The 23,238-nt window shown below is 42.0% G+C and overlaps 1 protein-coding gene across 1 annotated transcript in view; it reads left to right on the forward strand.

The window, feature by feature from the left end:
* The window catches only part of BIRC6 (baculoviral IAP repeat containing 6), a 322,387-nt gene that overhangs the window by 163,429 nt on the left and 135,720 nt on the right, over positions 1 to 23,238 (forward strand). The window contains 5 exon segments of the mRNA XM_037895446.2: positions 8,156 to 8,264; positions 9,799 to 10,020; positions 14,454 to 15,234; positions 16,583 to 16,726; positions 20,543 to 20,672. Coding sequence (XP_037751374.1) covers positions 8,156 to 8,264; positions 9,799 to 10,020; positions 14,454 to 15,234; positions 16,583 to 16,726; positions 20,543 to 20,672 — 1,386 coding nt within the window.

Genomic DNA, 23,238 nt, shown 5'->3' on the forward strand with positions numbered 1-23,238 from the left:
AACTTCTTTTGTGGTTCATGTAAATGTGTAGGTAGTTGGTTGAAATTTACAAATAAAGATTTTGATTCTGCACTTTAAAATTGCACATCACACCACAATTTTATGTGGTATACAGTGCTGTGTGTTTGAGTGCCAGTGAGGAGGCTCTACTACAGGGGTTCTCAAACTGGGGATTGGGACCCCCCCAGGGGGTTAAGGTAGTTACATAGCAGTCGCGAGCTGTAGGCTCCATGGGGCTGACTGCCCCAAGCCCGCATTATATTAAATTAACCCCCTCCCCTTTTAATTTATAAGGGGGCTCACACTCAAACTTGCTGTGTGAAAGGGGTGACCAATACAAAAAGTTTGAAACCACTGCTCTAGCACTTAATATCCTTCAGTGGTACAGCAGCATTACCAGCACAAACACACCCAGGTTATAAATAAAAGAATGTAATCAGATTAAACATCAATTTCAGCAAATAATCAGATAAATACGCTTGGAATCCTTCAGGATACAGGAACTGTGCTATAGAACAGGTGTACATAAATTCCCAGTTGCAAACTGTGTTAAGGAATAGTTAAGGCTGAGAGTATGTCTGAGTAATTTAAGGTAAATTTCAGGAATGTTGTGATTATCACATAACTAAGCCTTGTTAAACTTAGGAAATTGAGAGTTATGGCTAAATTTATGGAAATGATTTTTTTTAATTTAACATGTTTGGATTTTTTTTTTAATTTAACCTAATTCTCAATTGCCTGCATTTAAAACTTGATTATGGAATTATTGCAACATTCCTGTTACGTTTTTACCTTAAATTACTCATTCATTAATGTACATGAACGTTAAATAAACCTAAAGAGATGGTTATCACATGATATTTCTAATTGTTAGAAGATTTAGTATCAACTTGAAATCAGTTTTTAATTTCAGCTTTCAGGGTCACACTCATCCATACACTGTGGTTGCTTTGTGCCACTCTTGTAAAACAGCGAGAGTATACTGGCTGGTAAACCTGGATTTACAGTTACTTGGCATTGATCGAGCAACCCAGAATAGCTAGAATGTACACCCAGTTCTTTGAGTGCTTGCTCATATTGATTCCAATTAGGTGGTGTGCGTGCGCCGTGTGCACGGCCATCGGAGAATTTTTAACCGAGCAACACCCGATGGGTTGGCTGTGGAGCCCCCTGGAGTGGCGCCTTCATGGTGCTGGATATATACCCCAGCTGACCCAGAGCCCCCTCAGTTCCTTCTTACTGCCCGTGACAGTCGTTGGAACTGTGGAGCTTGGCTTTGCTACTCTCCACTCTCCCTAGCATTCACTCTACTGTTTGTTCATAGCTTGTTGTTGTTATAGTATTTGTTATAGATTAATAGTTGTAGTTCTAGTTATAGTATAGTAGTTTGTATTAGTGGGGGAGAAGAGGGCTTCCCCTCCTCCCTGTACTTGATTGGGCTCATGCCCAAAGCTCCGGGCTTTAAGCCCTGCAAATCCTGCTCCAAGCCCATGCCAACGGGCGACCCTCACGACTCTTGCCAGAAGTGTCTGGGGGAATCTCACCAGGTGGAGAAGTGCAGGATTTGCAAGAGCTTTCGTCCCCGGACTAAGAAGGAGCGGGACTTTTGTTTGAGACAGCTCCTTATGGAGGCGGCTCTTAGTCCTCAGCCTCCAGTGACGCAACAAGACCCGGTGCCAAGCGCTTCGGTACGCAGTGCCCTGGCTTCAGCTACAGGAGCGGTACTGCGGTCGGACTCTGATAGAGAGCCGCGGCACCGAGGTTCCCCAGCATTGCAACTAACATCTTTAGTCTGGCACCACTCTCACTCGCCTGGTCAGAAATGGTACTGGAAGCTGGAAAAGGCTGGCCCACCTCAGCAGGCACCACCCTTTCCGGATCCACCTGTAGAACCTCGTCCTGCAGCAGAGCGCCCAGGGACACGGGTGACGGCCTCGGCACTGTTGACTCCAGCACCGAGGATGGAGCCGTTGAGTCCGGTGCGACTGGACTCCCCGTCTCACAGCGTGGTTGAGGTCCAGTTGCCATCTACACCAGATACCTTTGTGGCGGCAAGGGATCTGATTGCCTTGACTGTATTGGCATCCTCTCAACAGACCAAGGCACCGCCACTTGTCTGCATGGCACCATCCAGGGGAAAGCCGACTCTTATTCATCTCCCGGCACTGTCAGTTGAGTCTTGGTACCGATTCTGCTCTCTGCGCCGTTCCCGACGCTGTTCGCAGTCCCGGCACTGCTCTCCATCATGGTGCCGGTCGTACTCGCGGCACCACTCCGACTCCCGGCACCAGTCTCGACACCGCTCTGGTCGCCATCCAGGAGTAGATCCCGGTCCCGATGCTGCTCCCAACGCCGGTCATAGTCGTCGAGACCCTGGTCCAGATCTAGGCGCCGGTCCAGGTCCCGGCACTGATCTAGGTCCAGACACTACTCCCCAGTGTCGTGGCACCGTTCTTCTCCATCTCAGCACCGATTTCCAGCTTCGCAGTACCAGTCAACTTTGTCTCGTCAGCGTGATTTGGCGCAGACCCACTTGGCGCCACCGTGGACATCGCGTTCTGCCTCTCACTCATCAGGGTCTGAGGCAGGGTCACGCTTCTCAGACTGCCACCACTCGGATCATGGCTGCCTGGGCTCAGGGGCAGATCAGTGGCAGGCGCAAGAACAGGGACCTGTTCAAGGATCCACCCAGTGGCCCTTTTGGACACCCTGAATGTACCACCAGGTCCAGGGTGCTCCCTCTGGGGCTTCTCGCTCGGCACTGTCCGAGTCGTGAGTGCCTGAGGCCTCTGCCAGCTGTCCTGCTCCCGGAGGCATGGAGATGGTGGCATCGTCCTTACAGGCGGCAGCTCCTCTTCCTTCAACTCCAGCTCCCGGCCCGAACACTGAGGTCGCTGGACCAGAGCAGTGGGGCACAGCTCAGCAAGAGGTCCCGGATGATCCTCTCCCTCCTGTGGCATCCTCCTCATCTTTGCCCGATGAGGCTGTGGCGGGGACTGCTATATCGGGTCTCCCCCCCGGTAGACCTCCGTGCCCACCAGGAACACTTGCGCAGGGTGGCGCGGAACATGAACCTGCAAACAGAGGAGGTGGTTGAGATGGAGGACCCTGTGGTTGACATTTTATCTGTGGAGGCTCCTTCCAGGGTGGCCTTACCAATTATCTGGACCATTCAAACCAAGGCCAGAACAATCTGGCAAACACCCGCCTCTATTCCCCCAACTGCTAAGGGGGTGGAGCAGAAGTATTTCTTTCCCTCCAAGGGATATGACTTCTTGACACTCACCCACAGCCACATTCACTGGTGGTGCCCTCAGTGAATGAGAAGGAGTGTCATGGTCAGTAAGCCCCAGCACCTAAATCGAAAGAGGCCAAGCGATTTATTTGGGCACAAAGTCTACTCCTCAGGGGGGCTCCAGCTCCGGATTGCGAACCAGCAGGCTCTCCTGAGCTGATACAGTTTTAACTCTTGGAACTTGGGGCTCTGGTAGAGGAGGGCAATATGGTCACGCGAACTGCTTTGCAGACCTCATTGGACACCGTGGACTCTGCCGCTTGGACCGTCTCTTCAGGGATAGCAATGAGGTGCATTTCTTGGCTGCTTACCACCAGAGCTTCAGCAAACTTTGCAGGATCTCCCCTTTGATGGAGAGGGCCTGTTCTCAGACAAGACAGACTTGAGGCTTCAAAGACTCTAGGGCTATAATGCATTTGCTGGGGATTCGCACACCATATACCCTGCGGAAACCATTTAAACTGCAGCCTCAATGCTCCTACCCTCCTCCTCAGCTGAGGCAGGACTTCTATAGAAGACGGGGGTGCGGTGGCAGGAGAAAACCCTCCAACCACCAATCCGGCCAGGCCCAAGGTCCTTCCAAGTCCTTGGTGGGTCCCAAACAAAACTTTTGAAGGGACACCTGAGGACGGTGTACTGGACCTCACTCAGGATCCTACCCCATTCTTGAATAATTTATCCAGTTTCCACTGTGCCTGGTCCCTCATAACCACGGACCATTGGGTTCTTCGCACGGTGGAAAGGGGATACTCTCTCCAATTTTCGTTCTTCCCACTCTCCCTCTCCGTCCTTCTTCAGGGACCCCTCTCACGAGCAACTCCTTATCCAGGAGGTGTAGTCGCTCCTTGCCATGGGGGCGGTCGAGGAGGTTCCAAGGGAGCTAAGGGGTGGGGGGTTCTACTCCCATTACTTCCTAATCCCCAAGGCAAAGGGTGGGCTTCGGCCTATCCTGGACTTGCGCGGACTCAACAAATTCATGGTAAAGTTGAAGTTCTGCATGGTCTCCTTGGGCACCATTATACATTCCCTGGAGACTGGTATGCCACCCTCCACATGAAGGACTTGTATTTCCACATCATGATTCATCCAGATCTCAGACGCTTCCTCGCTTTGTTGTCAACTACGAACATTATCAGTTCATGATCCTTCCCTTTGGCCTCTCCACAGCCCCCTGGGTGTTAACCAAATGTATGGTGGTAGCGGCAGCCTTCCTTCGTCGACGATGGATACAGGTATACCCGTATCTCGGCAACTGGCTCGTCCGAGGGCGCACCAAAGAGCAGGTGCAGGCTCACCGTCAATTCGTCACAGACACGTTTCAACGGTTAGGCCTCCTGCTCAACATGGCGAAGTCAATGCTAGAGCCGACCCAGAGGATAGAATTTATTGGGGCAGTCCTAGACTCTGTGCGGGCTTGAGCCCTCCTTCCACATGCTCGCTTCCAAGCCTTGTCAGGCCTCATCAGGCGCCTTCAAAGCTTCCCAACCTCGATGGAAAGAATGTGCTTGAGTCTTCTAGGACACATAGTTTCCTGCACATACATGACCAGACATGCCAGACTACAGCTCCACCCTCTTCAAGCCTGGATGACGTCAGTCTACCGCCCAGCTTGAGACAGCCTGAACCTGGTGGTCGCCATTCCGGAGGGGGTCCTGGCCTCCCTCCAGTGGTGGTTAGACCCAAGGGCAATATGCGGAGGAGTCCCCTTCCACATCCCTCAGCCTTCCTTGTCCTCGTCACGGACGCGTCAGCCCTGGGATGGGGCATCCACCTCAGGGACATCCAGACGCAAGGTCTATGGGCCCCGTCCGATCTCTCTTTCCATATCAACATATGGGAGCTGATGGCGGTGCGTCTTGCGCGCCAAGCCTTCCGGGAGTGGTTGCATGGTTGTTGCCTGGCGGTCCTCACAGACAACACCACGGCCATGTTCTACATCAACAAGCAAGGCGGGGGTCGTTCCTCTCCTCTCTGTCAAGAGGCCATTCGACTGTGGGAACTCTGCATAGCCCACTCCATTCACCTGTTGGCATAGTTTCTCCCAGGGGTCCAGAACATGTTGGTGGACCACCTCAGCAGGTCCTTCCAATCCCACGAGTTGTCGCTCCATCCCAATGTCATCCACTCCATCTTCCCCAGGTTGACTGTTTGCCTCACGCAACAACTGGAAACGCCCAGCGTTTTGCTCCCTCCAGGGCCACTCCCTGGGCACTCTCACAGATGCCGTCCTACTCCCATGGACGAGTTTTACGCCTTCCCACTGTTTCCCCTTGTACACAAGGTCCTGCTCAAGGTGCGCAGGGACAGATCACGACTGATTCTGGTCGCCCTGGCATGGCCCAGACAGCAGTGGTACACCACGCTGTTGGAGATCTCGGTGGACGCCCCGGTTCCGCTGCCTCTTTTTCCTGACCTGATCACTCAGGATCACGGCTGCCTCTGTCACCCCGACCTACGATCCCTCCACCTCACAGCGTGGATGCTGCATGGCTGAGCCACTCTGAGCTACTCTGTTCTCATTTGGTGCAGCAGGTTTTGTTGGGTAGCAGGAAGCCTTCCACTCGGGCCACATATATGGCTAAATGGAAGCGATTCTCATGCTGGTGCACTCACTGCAGCACGCCCCACCTCCTGGCGTCCGTGTCTCTTATTTTGGACTATCTCCTGAGCCTGAAACAGCAGGGCCTGGCAATATCATCCATCAAGGTTCACCTGGCAGCCATTTTGGCTTTCCACCCGGGAACGAATGGCCGATCTGTCTTCACCAACCCCTGGTCAGTAGGTTCCTTAAGGGCCTGGACCATCTCTACCCAGAGGTACGACAGCCAGTCCCCACGTGGGACCTGAAGCTGGTCCTCTCCAGGCTTATGGGAGCTCCGTTCGAGCCGTTGGCCACTGTAACTGTTCCCTCCTATACCTCTCTTGGAAAACAGCTTTCCTCGTTGTTATCACGTCAGCAAGGCATGTGTCTGAGCTCAGGGCTCTTACCTCGGAACCACCATACATGATCTTCTATAAGGACAAGGTGCAGCTACGACCTCACCCGGCCTTTCTTCCAGGACATTTTCCTCCTGGTTTTTTACCCCAAACTGCACGCTACTCATCAGCCACAACAGCTATACTCCCTAGATGTTCATAGGGCCCTGGCTTTCTACACTGAGCATACAAAGCCGTTCAGGAAAATGACCTAGCTCTTTGTTGCGATGGCGGAACGGATGAAGGGCCTCCCGGTCTCATCCCAGCAGATCTTCTCTTGGATCACTTCCTGTAACCGTGCTTGCTATGATCTGGCCAGTGTTCCGACCCTGCCCCTCACTGCTCATTCTACGAGGGCCACGGCCTCGTCGTCGGCTTTCCTGGCCCAGGTCCCAGTCCAGGAGATCTGCAGAGCCGCTACTTGGTCTTCAGTACATACTTTTACCTCTCACTATGCCATCGTCCAACAAGCCAGAGATGATGCAGTGTTTGTTAGAGTGGTCTTACAATCCACGGTATTTCACTCCAACCCCACCGCCTAGGTAAAGCTTGGGAGTCACCTAATTGGAATCGATATGAGCAAGCACTTGAAGAAGAAAAGATGGTTACTCACCTTTGTAACTGTTGTTCTTCAAGATGTGTTGCTCATATCCATTCCAAACCCGCCCTCCTTCCCCTCTGTTGGAGTAGCCGGCAAAAAGGAACTGAGGGGGTACTGGGTCGGCTGGGGTATATATCCAGCTCCATGAAGGCGCCGCTCAAGGGGGCTCCACAGCCAACCCACCGGGTGTTGCTAGGGTAAAAATTCTCCAACGGCCATGCACGCGGTGCGCGCACACCACGTAATTGGAATGGATATGAGCAACACATCTCAAAGAACAACAGTTACAAAGGTGAGTAACCGTCTTTTTTTTTTTCCTCCTCTTGCCACCAAGTAAATAGGTCTGGTGGGAGAGAGAGTTTAAAAAAAAAAAAAAAAAGTATTAATGGTCACTTTTGCTGTTTATATTTTAGCTGAATGTTTCTGTCAGCAGAGGCTACTGTATAGATTTCTTTTCTTCAGAGAAACTCATGAGGAGTAGCCTGCTTTAAAAATGGCTGCCATCTCCTATCCTGAATAGGACTTAAGTCACAACCTGTCCTCATGAACATGCCCTGTTTCAAAATGGCCACCAACTCTCATTGTTCCCAGTAGAAGTGAAGCTAAGCTGCTTTAAGGTAATAGGACAGAGTTTCCCTATCCTGTCAGGAAGTGAAGAAGAGCACTGTGAGGAGCAGGTTATGGTGGTGGGCAGTTCTTCTGAGAATATCCTGTGGCCTCAGTCTCATGGAGAGCAATATTCTCAAAATGGGTACCTAACTGAGGACTGCAAATGGTCTCAGTATTACTGAGAGCAATAGGATGTGTCAGCCGTTTTGGAAGAGGGAATATCTTCATTAAATTTGCTGAAGAAACTCTGTTATGAAGAATAACAAGAAATTACCATCACTACTTAAAAATCATTAAATATGACATATGCACAAGATTTTGATGAGTTTTAACTATATGGGAAAGTTTAAAGAATGGTATTCCACTTTGGGGTAACTTAAAACAAAGGCTGACTACGTTGTAAAGAACCAATTTTTAAGAGAGAAATTAATGAATTTACTTGTAAATTCTCAGAACATTTTCTGAATACTCACAGGTGGTATGGGGGAGGACATGTGGCATTCTTTATATACTGAGATTGAATCCTTGCTTTAAACGCAAAACTCAACTCAATCCTAGTATCGAGTTATAATACACTTGCCTCCATAATTGTGTCCCACGTGCACTTTTAAAAACAAAAAAAATTAAAATGAGTACTTCTGCTGTTACTTTTTTCCTTTTGTGTGCATGGCAAGATTTGAATAGCCCTTTACTTTTTGGAAGACTGAATGGCCTGTCTTCTGACTCTACAATAGACATTCTCTATCAGCTGGGAACAACTCAGGACCCGGGAACAAAGGACAGGTAAAATAATTATTTGAATTGTTAATGTCTTTAAGTATTAAAATAATTGTTTAAAAATGGATTGCTTAGTGTTTTCTCATTATGCTAAAACATACTTTTCTTGGATCCAGTTTGAAATATCCTGTGAGCACAGAACTATAAAGAAACTTCTCGTTTTGCATTTTACCTATCTTTGCATTCTCTTCAAAGAAAGCTTTGTAAACTGGGCACAAGAAAATATACTTTTTAATATGGCTAAACGTATGTATCTTGGAACAAAGAATATAAGCCATACTTATCTGATGGGAGACTCTATCCTGGGAGGCAGTGACATGGAAAAAGATTTGGGGATCGTGGTGGATAATAAGCTGAACATGAGCTCCCAACGTGATGATGTGGCCAAAGAACTAATGCAACGCTTGGATGCCGTGAAATCTCGAATAGGACTAGAGAGTTTATTTTACCCTGTATTTGGCACTCGTGCCGCTGCTGCTGGAATACGTTGTCCATTTCTGGTGCCCACCATTTAAGAAGGATAGCTGATAAATTGGAAAGGGTTCAGAAAAGAGCCATGATAATAATAATAAAAATTAGAAAAAATGCCCTATAGTGATGGACTCATAGCTCATTCTGTTTAGCTTAACAAAGAGAAGGCTAAGAAGTGACTTGATTACTGTCTGAGTATCTACATGAGGAATAAATATTTAATAATAGGCTCTTCAATCTACCAAATAAAGGTGTAACACATCCAGTAGCTTGAAGTTCAAGCTAGACAAATTCAGACTGGAAATAAGGTGTACATTTTTAACAGTGAAAGTAATTAATAATTGGAACAATTTTATGAAGGTTGTGATGGATTCTCCATCACTGACACTTTTTAAATCCAAGATTGAATGTTTTTTCTGAAAGATCTGCTGTAGGAATCGTTTTGGGGAAGTTCTATGGCCTGTGTTATTCAGAAGGTCAGACTAGATGATCAGTGGTCCCTGCTGGTCTTGGAATCTATGAATCTGTGAAACCCCTTTCTTCCTTCTGCTTATATTAGCTATTACTTACAGGACTTTAGGTAATTGTTCTTCCATACTGCTATGGATGCAATAGCTCTGTTGCTTCCCCTACATTCTGCTCCCAAAGTTTAATGGTTTTTCCCTGTACACTGTGTTATAAAATTACAAATATTTACAATTTAAAACATATGTTTTAAAATCACTTGTTCTTTTAATTATTGCCAAGTCGTGAATTAAGTCGTCTTTGGTTCTCCTGCAATGGTTAGTGACATCCCAGGCTTTACAAATGGTGCAGGAAATGTGAAATTTGAGCAAGTGCAACATGGATTCAATTTGTGGCAGATCAGTATGAGATCCCAACTTAAAAAAGCAAGTTCTACAGTTAATGAACCTTGGGAAATGTTATAAGATTTGTAGTTTACCTTTAATATTGGTTTAAAGAAATAGATTAGTGTAAATTATTTTGGGGCAGCTAGCTGATCTGTTTTATAGGTTCCTACTGCTGATTGATCTTCTGTTGTAATATGCTATGTGCTCTTGCCTTCTAGAATTCAAGCCCTACTGAAGTGGGTCAGTGATTCTGCAAGAGCAGCTGCCATGAAAAAAAATGTCCGGATCAGTTACATCTGCCCAAACAGCTCAACAAGAGAGTATGGTCTCTTGATGCCATCTCCCTCCCATTTGCACTGTGTAGCAGCAATTTTGTGGCATAGCTATGAGCTCCTTGTAGAATATGACTTACCAGCATTACTGAACAGAGAGCTCTTTGAGTAAGTAGTGCAAGTAAAATATTTCACTATATGCAGTTTATAACTTCTGTTTTTCATTTATTAAAAGATGATAGGCATTTTGCTTTTTCCATGTGCAGTAATAGTGGAATACTAATTTATTTGGTGCTTAATATACTATGGTTAATGAAGAGGTACTGTATTACAGAGAGGGCCAGAGAGATGGCTATAAATAACATGATATTCTAAAATTATTTGGTAGGAACTGTAATAGGGGACCAAATTATTCATTTATCCCATTTACTTTTCTTTCTTTCATTAAATGGCCTTTGTGGCCTTATTTTTAATATACAGCATTTCTGAAACTTATTAAACTATTCATATGTTTTTATAGCTATTATCAAGATCCAACATTTGTTTTCATTTCTGGAACTACCACCCTTGCTCTGGTCACAGTTCATGTAAAACAATGAAGAAATATTTTAGTGCAACTACAGTATAGTAAATCTCGAATATTAAAAAGATTCAGTTTCTCAAGGAACCATATCCTTATATTTAAAACAACAAATGAAGTTTTACTTTTTGATTAGTGAACTAAATTTTTGCTATAGTTGAAATTTTAAAATGGAAAAACTAGAAAATGTTCTTTTGTGGACAGCCCAAGTAATCAAGTTGGAATTCAGCATACCTGTTTAGCCAGACCATGCCTGAGTTGCTGATGACAATAACCATTTATTTCAGGATTATCTTCAAATTTAAAAACCTAATTAATATGATCAGAATTTTAAAAAACGAAATAAGTGTTATAACCTCTGCTAGCAACCACAATATGTTGGGTAATGTACAAGCAGAAAGCAAGACACAGTAGTTTGAAAAGCTGTAACAGGACTGGATGCAATGAAGTTTCTCAGTTGAGGAACATAATTACTAAGTGTGTCTATCCCATATGCATGGACTGGACCCAGCCTGACAGGAGTACATCTGGGAAACTGTATTTGGGCACCTAACCAAATACTGAGTAATTTTCAAATGCAGAGTGGTAAAAATAAAGTTTTCATGGGAAATCTGTGCATGTTCTCTAGTACAGACTCTATAAAGAAAGAGGAGCCTGAGCTCAAGCGATAATGATTTCGTCCTCTGAACAGCATGACCTAGCATGCAAATTAAAGGCCAAACTCACGAGTACACTCTGGCACCTTTACATTGCTCAGATAAAATTCTCAGATAAAAACTACTTTATGATGGAGTTATAGCCGAGGATATATATCTATAGTTTAAGGGTAAAAAAAATCATTGCTGCAAACATGTTAAGGTATCTAAATGCCCAGTTAAGGCGCTCAGACAACCTTAACTGCCCTGTAGTGATGCCATGCAGTAACCATACCATTAAGATTCAGGATTTTTAGTTTATTTGGTCCCAGATTAGATTAAACTAATTTTTAAATGCACATTAGTTTTTCTTATTCTCTCCCCCCTCCTCCTCCTCCCCCAGCCCAAGGTTCTCTGTAGGGCAGAGTTAAGGTTGTTTGCATGATCTATTATTTTTATACCTGAACAGAATAATAGGGTGATAAATAGTAGCCAGCATGGATTTGCCAAGAACAAATTATTCCAAAACAACCTAATTTCCTCCTTTGGTTGGTTTACTGTCTTAGTAAATTTGGGGGAAGCAGCAGATGTGACATATCTTGATTTTAGTAAGGCTTCTGACACGGTCCCATATGACATTCTCATAAGCAAACTAGAAAAATGTAATCTAGATGAAATTACTGTAATGTGGATGCACAACTGGTTGAAAAAGCATACTCCGAGTAGTTCTCAGTGGTTCACTGTCAAACTAGGAGGAAATGTATGTAATGGGGTCCTGCAGGGGTCTGTCCTCGGTCTTGTAGTATTGATCATTTTCATTAATGAGTAGGATAATGGAGTGGAGAGTATGCTTATAAAATTTGTGGATGACACCAAACTGGGGAGGTATTGCATGCACTTCGAAGGACATGATTACAATTCAAAACCACCCTGACAAATTAGAGAATTGGTCTGAAATCAGTAAGATTAAATTCAAGAAGACAAGCGTAAAGTCCTACACTAAGGAAGGAAAAATCAAATGTACAAATACAAAATGAGGAATAACTGGCTAGGATGGGAGGCAGGAAGAGAGAACCTGACTAGGTTTCTCCAGACCCAGCACATGGCTCCAGCAGTTATCTCCTCCTCTTCCTTCTGCAAATGCCAGGTAATGTAGCTAGTCATGTAGCTCAAGCTATCCTGCAGTGTTGAAGGCTCAGTGTTTAAGCACTGCAGATGATCACAATTTTGGGTGTGGAGGTGTTAGCTGCATATAATTCTGTTTAATGCTTGCCTTTAAAAAAACAAAACCAATGTTAAAATAGCTGCAAAGTCAAGTACTCAAAAGTTAGGATATGCTAGATTTATGATTGCCTGTGCAATTTAATTCGGCCTTCTTGTTCATATGCTCTCTGATATTCTTTAATTACATGGCCACATACTATTTTCCCCCTGCCTCCCCAGACCCCACCTATTGGCTAAAAAGTAGCTATTTAAACTTTGAAATAATACAGAATTTCATAGGGATTCAATGTAAGGAAATAGATGTAGCCGTGTTTAATCAATCGGGTCCTTATAAGAACACAGGGGTTATCCTCTAGGTCAGTATATCTCAACCTTTTTGATACCAGGGACCTCCTTGCTACCTTCCTCAACTCTGTCAGGGAGATCTCAGGGACCAGCACCGGTCCATGGACTGATCGTTTAGAAACACTGCTCTAGGTAATTACAGCCAAAAGAACTTGAAAACAAAGAATTAAAGTTACATTTTGAAAAATTTAAACTGAGTAACTGAAAAGTCTGTCTTGTTGCCAGGTTTAGTGCATTGGTTAATATTCTGGAGACTGTAATAAGTTGTTTACAAAACATGAATACACCTTATTCATAGACTTTAAAATGCATCTGTATTTGTGTATGTCTTTGGGTACATATATGAATAATTCTAAACTACAAATTCTTTGAGTGCTGGTCCATGTATGTATTCGACTATGGGCGCATATTTTCTCCATGCGCACAGAGTCTGAGAATTCTTGAAAGTAGTTGGTCTGTCCATGAGCCTTCGGTCTCCTCATGCCTCCAACTGAGGAGATAGAGCAGAGCAACCGCCTTTCGAGTTCCTTCTTACAGCTGCATGGCCTGGGTCAGAACCTCTATAGTGTCCGGAGCTTCATCTTCCTCTTTATTGTTCAATCTGCATATATGTGGTATGTATAGATTGTGAATAGTTTAGAATTTCACTCTATAGTTTTAGTCAAGTTTTAGGGTTAGTCGTCCATCCCCACTCTCTCCTTCCTGGTATCCTGTTATGGGTATTGGACTCCAGGCTTCGAAATCTGTGCTTGCCCACACTCCTTCTCAGTCAGCGAAAACCATCAGTGCTTGCCTGAACTTCCTCAATGAAGCTCGTATCTTGGCAAGGTGCAGTATCTGTCACGCTTTGCCCAGTTGTACCTTTGAAGAGCACAAATTTTGTCTCAAAAAGCACCTCGTAGAGAGAGCCAGTCATGATCAGCAGTCGGACTCAGGCCAGGCCCCACCTCTTCCCGTACATCAGCCTGACTCAGCAAAGAGTGTGCCTCCTGCCACAAAGTCCGGTTTAGGAGCAAGGGAATCTACTCCCACAGATCCCAAATCAGGGTCTTGTTGGGATGATGTGGAGCACTCTCATAAACGTAAGAGCAAGTCATCCTCTAAGTCCACTTCAGAGAAATCTGATTCAACCACGCCTAAGCCGAGCAATTACATAGGTTTAATTTTATTAAATTGTACCCTATCTTCAATTGTAATTTTCTTCAGGAGAGCACTGAGAATAGGGGTACATAGAAGAACTTCATTACGCTAAGTCTACGTTACGCTATTTTTCATTCTTCTATCGTAGAAGTTGTTTAGATGCTGCTTGAATAGAGAAAGTTATAAAATGCCCTGGGAACTTACTAAAATACTTTGGGATGTTTAAACCGCTTAATTGCAAAGTTCTTCACAAAGGTGGGTTACCTTATCCCCATCTTTACACGTTGAGTTATTGAGGTCACAGTTTGTTCAAGGTTGCATGAAGTAAATGGTACAGTTGTATGACCTGGGTCTCTTGATTTACAGCCCTCGTCTTCAATCTACTAGATAATAGTGGTATAAAATATATCCTAATGAAATAAATTCAAATATAGTTATTTTTATGCAGTGTCCAGATTATGCTGTGATCTCAAGTAGGCTAATATTCTCAGATATTTGTGCTAATTAAAAAAAGGTTCTACAAACCTCTGAATATTGTATCATAATTAAACTCATTTATAATATCTTTGGAAAGCATTTTTATGAACTTTTGACTAACAAGGTAAAAGGGAAAATGAGTGGCAAATTTTTGTTTTGGTGTGACTTTTTTTCTTTTCTTTTTTCCCCTTCTCCTCTAGGTCACTCTTTAACTGGTCTATGTCTCTTCCCTGCAACATGGTTTTGAAGAAAGCAGTTGACAGTTTGCTTTGCTCAATGTGCCACATCCACCCGAATTATTTTTCCTTACTCATGGGCTGGATGGGTATTACCCCTCCTCCAATGCAGTGTCAACATAGACTGTCTATGACGGATGACAGCAAAAAACAAGACCTTAGTTCATCTTTAACAGATGACTCTAAAAACGCACAAGCACCTCTTGCACTAACAGAGTCTCACTTGGCTACCCTTGCTGCCTCATCTCAGTCTCCCGAAGCTATCAAGCAATTATTGGACTCAGGTTTGCCCTCTCTCCTTGTAAGAAGCCTTGCTAGTTTCTGCTTTAACCATACTTCCAGCTCTGACTGCACTTCTCAATCTGTGGATATTACCCAGGATAGACTCAGGAGACATCATGTTCCACAGCACTTTAATAAAATGCCCATCACGGCAGACCTAGTTGCTCCTGTACTCAGGTTTCTGACAGAAGTTGGTAACAGCCACATCATGAAGGATTGGTTGGGTGGTTCTGAAGTCAATCCACTGTGGACAGCACTTTTATTTCTGTTGTGCCATTCTGGTGCTACTTCTGGAGGACACAGTGTGGTAACACAACAGACCAGTGCGCGATCTACTCTGCTTTCTTCAACGGCAGGAACAGGACTGACCACTCAGCAAAGGACCGCAATTGAAAATGCAACAGTTGCATTCTTCTTACAGTGCATCTCCTGCCATCCTAATAACCAGAGGCTGATGGCACAGGTAAAAGAGCAAAACCTTAATCTGTAACTCTTCTTATTTTTAAGTGAAAATTTAGTTCGTACAAGATTTGAGAACCTAAGCTTTCGTGGCTTAAGTTTTGCATAGGAAAAAATAGCTTATTGGATGATCAAGGGATGTGAATGTAGATTCTGTAGTATATATTTTTTTTATTTGTAGATTTGATTCTTTAATATACCATTTAACAGAGACGGTTTTACATCATGAAATATTAGCACATTGGGCTTTGTTTGACGGAAGAAATTAATTCTTCTGCCCGCTAGTACAATATTCATTATGGCACATGGGGCTCTGTTTTGTCACTTACATTAAAGTGCATTTCTGTTTTGCTAACTTACTATAAAAATGGCACCGTGGTGGTGTGTGTGCAGATCAAATTTGCCAAATTGTGCACTCTTAATCTGGAATCTGAAGATAAAGCTGGGTGGTTTTTGTCTCTCATTATTAGAAACACTTTGCTTGCAGACATGGTTGAGCAACTTTATTGCTTTCAGTGTAGTTGATTGCTGCACAGGTAACAGAAAGCAGAATGTGGCCTTGCATTTGGAATTCAGTTAATATATTGAGAAGAATGGAATTGCAGCAGATGCTTTTTAGTAGCAACATACTGGTGCCCTTTTGCTATCTTGCTCCTGAGTGGCTGTTGATGTTACGGGGTGTGTTGACAATTCACAGTAGGGAAAGTGTTCCCAGGGGAAATGTTGACCCTAAGCAGTGGTTGCTCTTACAAGGTGATGCTGTAAACAAGCATCTACTGTAGTTCACTTCCTCTTAGCTGTTAGCTCTGCAGTGCCAACAGAAGGAAAACATTAAAAAAAAAAGCCTTAATTTTTATCCATAAATTAAGAGTGAATGCATACTAGGATCAGATAAACTGAGTAAGAGGAGGCCATTTTCAGAGAAGAACATCACCCCAGTGTGGCGAAATTACTCATAAAGCAGAAAAATTACTTCTCACATTCTTGATGCAACACCTAGTCAAAATTGACTTTCCCGCTCCATATTTTTGTCAACTAGCCTTTGTTTTTCAGAATATTGCCTTAAAAATAAACTTGAATTATTATATTGATTACTCATGCTTTTTTGTTTTTTACTCCTAATTAATTTTTAACTTGTTTTGCTGTTGGTTACCTGTTCATAGGTAACTATTTATTCTCCTCTCTGGTGATAAATTGAAGATGAGATCATTTAAATCCTAATTTGAAAAATAAATGGCGGCAAATCTTAAAAGTTAATGGCCATGCTGCGCTATTAATAGTAATGCAGAGCTTTATTTTATAGGTTTGTGCACAGTCATAGCCTAAGATTTTATCTAATCTTGCATTTTCAGGTTCTCTGTGAATTGTTCCAGTCATCCCCTCAACGAGGGAACCTCCCAACATCTGGAAACATTTCAGGGTTTATTAGAAGGCTATTTTTGCAGTTGATGCTGGAGGATGAAAAAGTGACAATGTTTCTTCAGTCCCCATGTCCAGTAGGTCTTTTGTGTATCTGCATTATGAATGTCAATTTGATCTGACTGCACACTATTTATTTGTACATTCTCACAGTTGATTCTGCTTTTTTTGCAAACAAAATGACAACTTTCTTTATTATATTTATTGCAGAATATAGTGATAACTACTTTTTTGGTGGATGTGGGGAGAGGGTTAAGGGGCTTTTTCTAGATTATTAATTTGCTGTATATCACTCTGACATATTTACAAGTAACCTTTAAAAGAGCCACAAGTAATTCTACTCCTATCTGACACAAGTTATAGAATGCCTGGGATGGAAGGGGAATTGGTGGAATCATTGTTGATTAGAGGATGAGGTTTGTGGGTTGAATCAGTTATCACTGGAGAGAGAGAAGTGAGTGGAGTTACAAACTTTTAGAGGGTCTGTTCGCTAGAATCTAAAACCTCTTGAGGGTTTTCTGATAACATGTCTTATGAATTTATTTAGCTTTTAATTTTCAATGTTGAGTATTGAATTCATTAGCTGGTTCTCACAGATTCTAACTGTAGTAAATTGAAAGCTCCTGGTCAATAAATGATTGATGTTTATTGATTACCAAACGTCACTGTAGAAATTTAATTTTGGTTGCATGATACTGAAGGAAGTGGTGGCAATTGAGACTGCCAATAGATAGTAATGAAAACATACATTTTCTAAAGAAAAATATAGACATTAAGAGTTTAGTAAGAGAATTTATTTACAAGAAAAATGTTTTGCCAAAAAAAAAAAAAGACTTGAACTAGTTCAAGTTGCAGCTTTCTTTTATGCCAACATCCTCTTTGATATAATACAAAACGAGCAATTTAAAGAAACAATTGAAGCACTGCACCCAGGATACACTCATTAAGACAGATTTAAATTTGCAAGTCCACTGCTTGATGCTACAGGTGAAGAAGTAAGGGAAAAATTAAAGGAAGAATTGAGACCATCTAATACTTCCATACTAGGGAAGTTGCTTTCCCACTTATTGATCCCTGCTATTGATTCTACATTTGAAAAGTAAACCATAGAATATTATATCCAAGCTGTTGACCATCCCATCTAAAAATACCAAGTAATATGACAAGGAGATCTTTGCTACTAGTTTGAACAACAAAAATGAAAATAAAGAAGAGCAACTTCTTAAATGCAACCATCCGAAACTGCTAACACATAATGTTCAACACGGTAGTTAAACCTGTTAAGAAAGGGGCATCTAACACAGTCCTAAGGTATGTTGAGGAAGTTCGGAGGTTCTTGCCTAGTCACCATGACATTTTATTTACTTTTTTTAAAAAGGAGGACTGATGCTCAAGTTTCCCAAGGTACTTTTGGTGGAGCATCAGAAGAGTGCGTGTTTACATTTCCATCCAACTACCAAAGTATGAAATTTGATCCCTTCATAAAAAGCACGCATTTTACACAGCAAGAGACTCTGCAGAGAGTTACTAACTTAGCAAAAGCCATTGAAAAAGACTTCAAAGGAACGTGACCTAACAGGCTGCACCTACTGTCTCAATGTGTGGTAATATGATTTGGGTCTCAATAGCAAAGACCTGGAAGCATACAAAAACAAATTTGAAAAATGATTCAGAGAATCTGAATTGACCTCAGTTCAATTCAGAATTTTGCTAGGTTTTATAGTCAGCTCAGCATCTGTGTTTCTGGACCATTACTTATCACCCATAGTGGTACATTCTGTTACATCTCTTCTAGCATGCAAGAGGCATCTCAAATGCCTTTACAGTGTCCATAGGGCTTGGCCACAAAACAAAGTATGGTTCTTCAGACTCTTGTGTCTATGCGGCTGAACAGAGCAGTTGCTCAGTTATCCTTCCTTTCCTTTATTTTTTTGGCTTTTAAAGCCAATTTTCACAGCCGTTCCCCACTTCCTTTTTCCTTCTCTTAAGCAAAATTTGGAGATTTTTAAAAAGAAAAAATAATTTTGTCCAAAATGGTACTATTTACTAAACTTCTCACCTTGGCTTTGTTCTCCCACCAACCCACCGTGCTTTACTCAGCATAGTGGATCTGGATAAAAAGAGGAAGCAAAAATTGTGATGATGGTGCCTCTTTTAGAGGGACCACCCTCTCAGGAGCCACAGAAGGGGTGCTCTACTACAGTTGTCCCCAGCCCCTGAACCCTCAATTCCCCCACAAGAAGGGGATCAGGGTCTGGATGACTTATTGGAACTTCTCTCACACACCTATCCTAACCTGCACAAGATTCCTCTGGAGATAACTGCATAGGTAGGTCAGTTCTCCTCAATGTCCAGGACCAAATGGGCAAGTCAGTTGTCTTCAATCTGAGACCCATCAAGATAACTCCAAATATTTACTCGTAAGACTATTCCGTCCACCTCTAAGAGGAACATTTCCACGTCTTAAGCCCTCAAGAGGTTAATGAGGTCCCTTGATGGGGAGTCTATCTCTGTCTCCCATACATCCCTGGAGTAAGATTTGGGCTCTCTTGTGGATGTTCCTTTGTGTTTCCTCACTAGTTACCCATTGAATGATGGCAGACATTGGATCGTGAAGGTTTTTACCAACATGCTTCAGAAGCCTAAAACCTCAAAGGGGAAAGGGCTCAGCTTCCTTACAGGAACCAGGATCCTGTCTTTCCATGGTGACAAAATGATTATCCAAACTCAAGTCATTCTTGGCACTTGACTTGGACTCCATAGTTATTTCTTTTTGCTCAATCTTAAACATCTGAAGAAAAAATCCTAACATAATGTGGATGTGCACAGAACAGTTAAAATATATTTGCAACATATGGACTCTTTTAAAAGATTGGATTGCACATTTATATCTTTTCACCTAAACTACCTAGAACAAGGTGTAAATTAGCTCTAACTTGGTGGGTGGAGTAATCTGGTCAGAAATGGCATTTGCTGTAAAGAATAGATCTTCAGAACAGCAAGTATTCTATAGCAACACACCATTCAAACACTACAGAGTTCTCAGATGTCATAAAAAATGAGTTCTGACTAAATTTTGCCCATCCAACCCCTTTCTTTTGATTGGGCTGCACAGGAATAAACTGGCCCTGCATTTGGGATTTAGTAAACAATTCTGTTGATGAGCAAGAAGTAACAGAATCATACCTTTCTTCCTGTGCAGGGCAGGGAGGATTTTGGAAAGCTAGGAGGGGTAAAAAGCAATTAAAATTTTTTAACTAAAGAAATCAGATAAGACTGAATTTAAATGGGGGAGGTAATCTGGGTTGAGAGGTGCTATTTTCAGTTATATTAAAATAACTTTAATGGTTCTTGTATTATAAAAGCAAAGTACCTATTGCTAAATCTAGAATTACTTTGCCTACTATATTTCTGTTTACTCATAAATGGTATGTGATCTTCAACTTTTTTTCTGTTGATTTCTCAAGAGTAGTAACCACCTCCTCATCTGGGCGAAGTTTATTGGAGTGGGGGGGGGGGCGGGGATTTCCTTTTACTTTAAGAAATAAAAGAAATTAAAGCCCAAAGTACCTAACACGTTACGTGCGTGCACGCTGAAGACGACAAGAGGGTCTTGTACTGAACTTAAACCATTTTTTTTCTGAGTGCTAAACAAAAATAGATTTTTGCAGCAGTTTTCTTTGTGTAAAAAGATTTTTTTTGTTTTTTGTTTTAATTTTTGTTGAATAATTTTACCATTGTATCAAGTTGTCATACTTTCAAACAATTTTCTTTTGATCTGGAGTGTGAATGGCTTCATATTGTGATTTTACTTAATATAGTTTAACAACTTGTCATGATTGTTGGCCTTATTTCTGAATACTTGAAAGTAAGTGGTTTTCATTTCTTTTTAGCTGTACAAAGGTAGAATTAATGCTACCAGCCATGTAATCCAACATCCAATGTATGGCGCAGGACACAAGTTCCGTACTCTTCACTTACCTGTCTCAACAACATTGGCAGAGGTTCTTGACCGTGTGTCAGGCAAGTTTCAGTACTGTGTGTTTCATTCTATAATGTGTTAAGGAAAACTTGTGTCTGCTAGAAACATATCTATTATGTGTGATATCTGCATACTTGTAACAAAAAGTTTCAAAATAACAGTAATCAAAGATTAAACTTTTTTACTTTTTTGGGAATATATAACACAGGCTTTCCTCTAACTGTTACAGTTTTAGATTGGCCATACTGTTCTTTCAACTTAACATAATCGATTTAGAGGAGGCAATCTTAGATATACTTAACAGTTCATCTTGAACTGCCAGGCCACAAAATGTAATACTATGCTTAGAGTCTCTCAATATTTAAAATATTTTCAAATTTTCTCCTGAGATACTTCCAAAAACTTATGAATATTTGAGTTCAGTATTCAAAGTTCCCTTTAACTGTCTATGCTCATTTAAAAATAATTCCTTACATAGATCATTTGCCTAACATTTATTGCAAGTTAAAGATCACAGAACTGATGTCCACATTGAGTGTTCACGCTGTCCTTTTCAATCTAATTTACACTCATGCATATTTACCTGCAATATAAATAATACTCTATCTATAAAATGGAAATTGAGAACTAATTTTGAAAGTTATGAGTAAAGTTGAAAAACAAGAACAAACAAGATGGTCATGACTGAGGCATTTATTTTATCCAAAAATAAAATCCAAGATTTTCAGTCAGACTATTAAAGTAGTCTTTTCTGTATTAAATATCCATTTAACTGCCAGGACCAGTTCAACATTTTAGAGAAGTGCAACTTTATTAAAGACTCAATGACCTTGCTCAGGAAATTAAGGTTAGCATTCACAATACAAAGTTCACCACAGTATTTTAAAAACAAAATCTTTAGTAGGTCGTCTGTATTGCTAAACTATGGTCGACATTTTAGAGGAGTCAAAGGAAATTCAAAGTTATAGTTGCTACAACAGTTGCAACTCTGCCACATTGCACATAAGTGAGTCCATACCAAATACAAATTTTCATATATACTCATTGTATGAATTTGCAAATACTTAGCTGTAATTTTGACAGTATATAAGAGTGTCTCCGTTAAAATATCTCTGGGAACATCTATATTTTCTAACTTTTCGTGTCAGATCTTCTGGTGTAGCTATATTGCCTTTGTGCATTTCAGAGGGGCTATACTTGTTTACATCTGCTGAGAATCTGGTCTTCTCAGTTTCTGTGGTCAGCCAGTGCTGCACTGACACTGTTTCATAATTGATTTTTTCCCAAAGTCTTTTTACATACTGATGACCAGTAACATATTGCACTAATGTAACATCTTTCATCAGAGTATAGCAGTTCAAAATAAATGGAGGAAAAATACATGAATTACTGGTATGTGACACTTCTATTACCAGACAAATTTCAGTAAATCAAATGTCGTGTTCACTGGAGCTTTGTGATTAAAAATGCAATGCATCCTACGGAACATTTGAACTTTGCTTATGTGTTGTGTGAAGAAGTACTTCCTTTTGTTTGTTTTAAACCTGCTGCCTATTCATCTCAAATTGCCATCTCTTATGAAATCATAATTTCCCTATTTACCATGTATTTTAGCACACTGGGATAGACAAGGTTTAAATATCTAATGATAAAGAAGCAGAAGCATGTGTTTGTTTTTAATAATGATATCCAATACCTCTTTGGTTACCTTTATGCATCACAGAGAGGTTAAAAATGGCAGGAGCTCAATTCTTTCTCTTTGCATTTGCCTTTTAAATTAACTCTTCTATCCCATTTAGACCAAAGGGAAGGTAAGAAATATGTTGTTTGGCCTGCCAGTTTTAAGAGTCTTTCCATCTGAACTGAAGGGGAGGGGAATAGTTTTTGTAGAAGGGTAAAACCATACCATTATATATACAGTGGAGCTAATTAGCAGTAACTACATGGTTATTCATATTTCACGTAGTCAAAAGTCGTCATAATTGTAAAGAGTATTGATTATGATGCCAGAGGCAGTGGGATCTCTCTGGAAAAGGAAGGGACTGGGCCATTTCAGAGTGACTCAGTCTACTTCTGGCAGCGTCTGCAGATAGGGAAGCAGCATCTGCTAAAATAATCAGCGTGTGCAGCTGATCACTCCCTTCTCGTTAGGTGATTGAAATGACATTCAGCTCAACACTTAAAACACCAGCAACTAGGAGGATTATAATACTGACCCAATATAAGTGCATCCTAGAATATACCAACATAGGTCAGTCTCAAATTTTGCTTTACAAGTACACCTCCCAGACGGGGTTTCTAATATGCCTGTTGGCTCTGAGAAACCCAATGATGCACATTCAGAGAACCTAAGGATCCTGATTTATAAAATGCAGCTGGTGTCCACGATTTGCCCAATGTTAGTAATGGGATGAAGACCCAGCTCTCTGTCATGCTGGAGGAGCTGTAGAATAGCTGGGATTTTCTGCATTTCAGGGGTCTTGTAATTCTCTCCATATCAAAAGTGGAATTTGGTTCAGATGGAAGAGTAGGTGTCATTGACCAATTTGTATCTTCAAGCAAGGAAAATGCTTCATTAGTCTGGAGAAGAGCCCCAGGCAAACTGTT

Source organism: Chelonia mydas, chromosome 3 (genome assembly GCF_015237465.2).
Source record: "Chelonia mydas isolate rCheMyd1 chromosome 3, rCheMyd1.pri.v2, whole genome shotgun sequence".
Classification (NCBI taxonomy): Eukaryota; Metazoa; Chordata; order Testudines; family Cheloniidae; genus Chelonia; species Chelonia mydas.